The following is a 6,000-nucleotide window of genomic DNA, read 5'->3' as shown; positions in this document are numbered from 1 at the left end:
CGGAGGTCTTTCACCACGGGGATAGGAATGCCGGGGCGTGTTCTTGTTTGCTGCTGAGTTATCACATCCCGGGTGCGGCCATGTGGTGGGCACGCAGATGTGCGCTGACTCCATCACTGCCCTTTGAATGCTGAATGCTGCTTCTCCCCTCTTCTTCAGTCTCTCCCCAAACAATCAGGACAGTGGTCCCTGCTCATGCTCTGCTCACAATGGGAACTTGTTAAATTAAGCCAACAGGGTGAGTGCTTCAACTTCTCCACCTAGAAAAACTACACCACTGCTGGAGAATCACTGGTAGGTGTGTAAGAAGGAGCTCCGGGAGAACCTAGAGCGCTGGAAGAAAGCACTTTCAGAGAAACAGCACAAAGAAATAGCACCCGGCTATATAACAACCCTGCTCTGAATGATCAGAAAAGAACACATAGGTCACACCACCGTATCTTTGCAAGTCAAGAAAAGGGATCATGTGTAAATACCTTCCAAAGGATGCAAGAATAAATGTACATCAAAAGCCTTCTGATGCACTGGTTGTACCTTTATTGTTTACCTCGTTCACTAATAGTTCCGTGATGCAAGGTTACCATACACAGTTAGATAATGTTTGCATTGCACATCTAAGGCTATACAGCAAAAGAACCAGAATTAGTACAAATACAAGAACTATATTTACATTCTGTATACTCAAGCTCCAAACATCAGATAATATTTACATAATAAAACATGAAAATGAAAATCTGAAATTAATAATGTACATTGTTGCTAATGTGCTCAACTCCTTACTGGGGAGAGATCAGTTTGCAAAGTCTTGGTTCAAAAAGGCCACGTGTGCTCCACGGGTTTTGTGGCAGCGCACGCGGATGGTGAGAAGAGACCCGAAATCCCGACGGGTGGCGCTCTGCACGCGAGAAGGCCGATGGAGTCCTCAGGTGAATGATGCCAGAAGGTGCAGCCTGAAAAAAGGGAACTCGAAGACACAGAGACGACACACAACAGCCAGGGTTTGGCAAGAGACCAACCTCAGCTTGGACTTTCTGAGCACAGCTTTTAAAATGAAATTTGCATCAACTCTCATTCTTTCCTTTAAATGATCAGAGGCTTTCCTAAGATTTCATGGGGCTCAAATCCGAATTTCCTAAATGGCCTTTTGAACAACCACCGTGGATCATCTCGCAGCTGACATCTTATATTCCTAAGGAAACACAATCAATACATTCCTGCCGCACCCAGTCACGGTTTGGCTGCACACTGGGGTGAGTCATTACTGGCCATGGTGGATAGCTGCTGTGTACGCGAGTCAGAGTCCTCTTTCAAATACATTCAGCAAACCTTCTGAGAGCAGCAGCAGAATTAGTGTCTTCTTTTTAAGGAATGGGTTAACAATCACATTTTAGAAAGGGAACCCAAAGCAAAAACGAAGGATCCAAGTGGAGCAGACAAGCCCTGACCCCGTCCAAGAGAACCTGAGTGGCCACAGCACAAGGAAATGAAGCGTACCAGAGCTGCCACGCACTAGGTCATCCATTCTTTTCCAGTCCAATGTGCAATTAATTACAGCTGTATAAATACACAAATACCTTACAAAATTAAATATCCCTGTAAATTAGAACGAGCAGCAGGCAACAAAGTCTTTGCTTTGAAATATGTGCCAGGAGAAATCATTTTATTTTTAGATCCCTAAAGATCTTTCACAATGATTTAAACTCATCCCTTCATCTTAAAAGAGCTAGAAAAAAACCACTGAAACTATGAGTAGTTGTGTAAGATCTCTACAGCTGAAGGGGGAAGAAAATTGTAAAACAACAGTGGTTTCTCAGCTGGGAAAAATAATTTTCCTTTCCCTTGCAGTGATCGCCCGAGTGTTTTAACAACACGTTCAGATTTGTATGCCCACCCAGCTGCCAGCAGCAGCCCTTTCCTACTCCCCTGGCTGTGTGCACGGCTGGCCAGCCCTGCATAGCCTGGCCCGAGAGCTGGCTGACTCCCAGGCAGGCGCAGAGGTTAAGCAGGCTGTGGGTGCTGGTTTGGTGTGGGCTGTGAGGTCATGTTTTACTTTGGCAGGAAAAGGAGAGTGGGGAAGGAAGGGAGGATATAATTACTTTTAACTAGCACTCATTTCTTCTTAATTGGTGCTAGAGCTTTTTCTTCCTGTTTTATGCTTGTTTAAAAGAGTGCTTTAGGAAAAAAACACACACACAAAAAAAAAACCCTCAAAAGGTAGTTTTCTCCAATACTAATACAATATTAATATTATATTAATATTAAATATTAAGCTTCCTGCCACCAGAGCTTCAGCTAAAGCCTCATAAGTAGTTCCTGCCGTAAGTGCTCTCTCTCAGCTTCAAAGTGTGGATGGGATGGATGTGTCCAAAAAGGGAACATTAATCCTGAAACTGTTCAAACTCTGATCTAGAAATGGGCCACCAGAGGAAGAGGGGGAACCAATCAGGGTTGTCCTCAGATGATGGAAAGCACACCCATCAGAGACCCCTGGACACAGGCGTCCTGTTTCCTTAATGGGCCCTCTTACCCCCGGCTGTTACCAATAGTCCAGTTCTACCTCTTCTAATAACTGACACCTCCAAAGCAAAGCAAAGACTTTCCAAGCCAGTTTTGCTTGAGTTAGAAGAAAAACCAGATATCATTTCAGTGTATCACATGATTTTACTTTCCCTCGGCCCTCCCATCTCCCTCTGTCATGGACATGGGTCCCTCTGTCAGACTATGTGACAAACAGCAGTGGCACCCGTGACTTCATTCTAAAACATAACCTTCAAATTTCATTTTCATTTCCCTGAAATTAGATTTAATTCCAGCCCAGGAGCTATCTCTAAGCACCGACAGATCCTGGATCTGAGTATACACCAGAAAGGCATATTGTGTCCATTAGATGCTGAAGGAACCTCTAACTACGTTAACAATCTCACGCACCGCTCAGAGAACAAGTAACATCACAGTTAATGACCTATGTTGTAAGGAGAGGAAGGAAGTTAAGAAAACCTACTATAGAATTTTTATTGATTACTTTTCAGCTAAGGTCCCAGCCTGGGATTTCTATCCTTTCAAGTTCACCATGATTCACTTTTCCTCCTCTTTGCAAGGCAACTCGACTGAAGTCAGGAGACCTGTTCTTAGAGAGGAGTCCACCCTAGAAGTTAGAAGCAAGGGTCTGCAGACATGCGCCTGCCCAGCTCTATTCCACAGTCTGCACGAGCCCCTGCCCTGTGCTGAAGCAGAAAATTGGCTGGTCTCCACCATCCAAGAGCAACTTCAAGGCTGGGGACCTCAGTGGAGGTGGAGAGGGCAGATATTTTTCAGAATGCCTGAGGGATGGTCACACAGAGGGTTGGTACAAAACATTGCAGGTCAACTGGCAAAGCAGCTGAATTAACCTGCAGGCCTTCCTTGCCCCAGGTCATTCCTATAAAACTTACTGATGGCTGAAAGAAAAACAGTATCTTCTTCCATGATGGCCTCTGGATGCAGATGACCCTGTTCTGTCCACAGTGACCTTCCTCCTTTGGCAATATTTCTACATCCCATGAAGACAGCCAAGGAGAGGCAAGGCAGATGCAGCAGCAAGCCACTGAGGCCAGGGCTCAGATGAGCCTCTTCTCTGTCCCCAGGTGTCCTTTTGTTTTGTTTTAGTGGTAGGAAGGGACTGTTTTTAATCCTGGGATCCAGAAGACAAAGACTGCTATGTCTGCTTATTTAGGATCATATGGGGAGAAGCATTACTGAAAGTACTTTCAACTGGACAAGGATCATTGGAAATGACCATGGGATTCAGAGGGAGACTCCAAGTCTGTACTAAAAGTTGAGTTTCTTTGACCAAAGGGAGCTACAACAACCACAAGGTTGCTACTCAACATTACCATAATGATGATGACAATCATGAAGATCATTACCAGAAAGTGAGTCACTCCCTCCTTGTGGGACATTTGTGTATGATGCTGCACTAATTCCAAAGTGTACCACCCATCACTAATGCCAAGGAGAAACAGAAGAAACTCTGAGAGAAAAGCAGTTCATAGGAGCACTGCTGGGACGAACTTCTCTCATCTACTGTGCCCACCTTCAGGAGCTACGGTAAAATCTCACAGTCCTTTCAAGTCCACTGGAAATATTCTTGGCTTTTCCCTTCATACGAGGTCAGCAGCAGCCACTGTTCCAGCCCCACTAAAAAATCCTCCCCTCTCTCTTCCACTAAAAGAAAACTGCCTAACTATGTTTTAAATAAGTTCCACTTTCAGAAAATACACCTATGCCATTTCTAAGCTCATCACCACCTTTTCCCTGAATGGAAAATGCAGGGATTAACAATGGCAAAAAGAAATGGAAGGGGAAAAGGTAAGTTCTTTCCTTTTAGGTTCTAAAAAAAAAAGCCAGATGTTTCCTCCCATAGTCTCTAAGCCACCCCCCGCCCCAAGTTAAAGTGATACCACAGATAGAGAAAAGGAAAAAAGTATTATGTTGTCTTAAAAAACAGACAAAAATATCCAAAGACAGCAGTACAGACATCACAGGTGGTCATAACAGGGACCTATCATAAAAAAGGAAGCCAAAGGACATGAAAAAATTATTTGGAGATTCACTGGATCCCCTCTGGGTTGTTTTTGTTTTTTTTTTGTTGTTGTTTTTCTCCCTTTTGTTACACCACATGCTACTACCAAGATTCTCAGCACAGGAAAAAAGAGAAGGGTAGAGAGCATTGGAGATGGGGACCAGGAGAGCTAGAAAGTGTGTTGACAGGACGGAAAGAAAGCAGTTACGCCACAGGCTTACACATGAGAGGGGCCGTCAAGAATCACAGAGAGAAGTGAGAGGCAACACTTTCTTTATCTCTCGAAGGCGAGTGAGGGTGTTCAGCAGAGTCACTTAGTACTTCGATTCACTTGGGCATCTGCGGGAAAGTTTTGACCTACAGGTGGCAGAGGAAAAGGATGGATTAGAAACCTGGATCCAGATGTCTCTCCCCTCTTAGGTCTCTCTCCTCCGCAGTTCTGTCCTTGAGCTGCCTCCCCTCAAACACCTAAGGCCCAGGTCTCTAGGCTCCCTGAATAAGCAGGCTAAGCTGTGGTCTCCCTCATTATGAGGTCCCTAGGATACAAGCCCCTCACAGGATCAGAGGCCAGATCACAGGGTGGAATACCAGACCACAAAGGTTCTTGCCACCTTCCTCTGATTCAGTCAAAACATTAAAACAAAACAAAACAAAACAAAACAAAAAAACAAACTCGAAAAAAAAAAAATCAAAGCAGGACATTAACTGCAAATGTGATCAGGTCCCCTTAGTCATTCAGGATACTGGGTGACACCTTATGAGAAGCAGAGGCTTCATTACCATCATACAACCACACTTATACCAATGTCCTTCCTCGGTTTTCAACCTATTTTTTGGGAACAAGACTTCCTTCTTGGTTTACATGGATGTCCCTGGGACCAAAAGCTAAGAAGACGAAATACGAGGACAACTTCTTACCGTATCGTGCCAGCAAGAAGTGGGTTAAAGGCATATAACCAGTCGTTCATGTCTTTGTCATTGAGAGCCTGTAAAAGGACCCCACGATGCTTTGTGCAGACAGCAAAGATGTTAGGTGTCTGAAAGAGACACAGGTAGACAGAAAAGTTACAACGGCTGCTGATAACAGGGACCAGCCTGCCATATTCACAGGACACACAGCACTTCATACTGAAGGTTCAGAGAGCCCAGACACATGGGAGAGATGCCACACCACACAACAGAGAATTTAGAACTTGGAAGGGAAGGGTACAGGTGGCCATAAAAAGCCAAGAGAGCAGGACTAACCTTCACCATGGCCTGCTGGTCCTCGCTATATTCCACCTGTGCTGTGGACAGGTTAATGATGCCACGCTCCACTGGGTCTTTGTCGCTGTTATAGATGAAGACATAAGGGCGGCGAACCACAACAAAATGTTTGGCCCAGTTGCTGTAAAGTGGCTCCTTGAAATGCAGGTATCCTTTCTTAGAGACCACAGAGC

General features: G+C 44.8%; 1 protein-coding gene across 9 annotated transcripts in view; it reads right to left on the bottom strand.

Moving 5' to 3' along the window:
- Positions 1-514: 514 nt before the first annotated feature.
- The window catches only part of KIF1B (kinesin family member 1B), a 149,229-nt gene continuing 143,743 nt past the window's right edge, over positions 515-6,000 (bottom strand). For all 9 annotated transcript variants that reach the window (XM_038537949.1, XM_038537953.1, XM_038537958.1 and 6 more), the window contains 3 exons: positions 5,807-5,999; positions 5,480-5,598; positions 515-4,918 (listed from right to left, as the gene is read on the bottom strand). In XM_038537949.1, the coding sequence (XP_038393877.1) occupies positions 4,876-4,918; positions 5,480-5,598; positions 5,807-5,999 (355 nt within the window). In that variant the 3' untranslated portion in view covers positions 515-4,875. The remainder of the gene's footprint in view (positions 4,919-5,479; positions 5,599-5,806; position 6,000) is intronic.

The sequence above is a fragment of the Canis lupus genome, chromosome 5, assembly GCF_011100685.1.
Source record: "Canis lupus familiaris isolate Mischka breed German Shepherd chromosome 5, alternate assembly UU_Cfam_GSD_1.0, whole genome shotgun sequence".
Lineage (NCBI taxonomy): Eukaryota > Metazoa > Chordata > Mammalia > Carnivora > Canidae > Canis > Canis lupus.
This window is presented reverse-complemented; position numbering and strand designations above follow the sequence as displayed.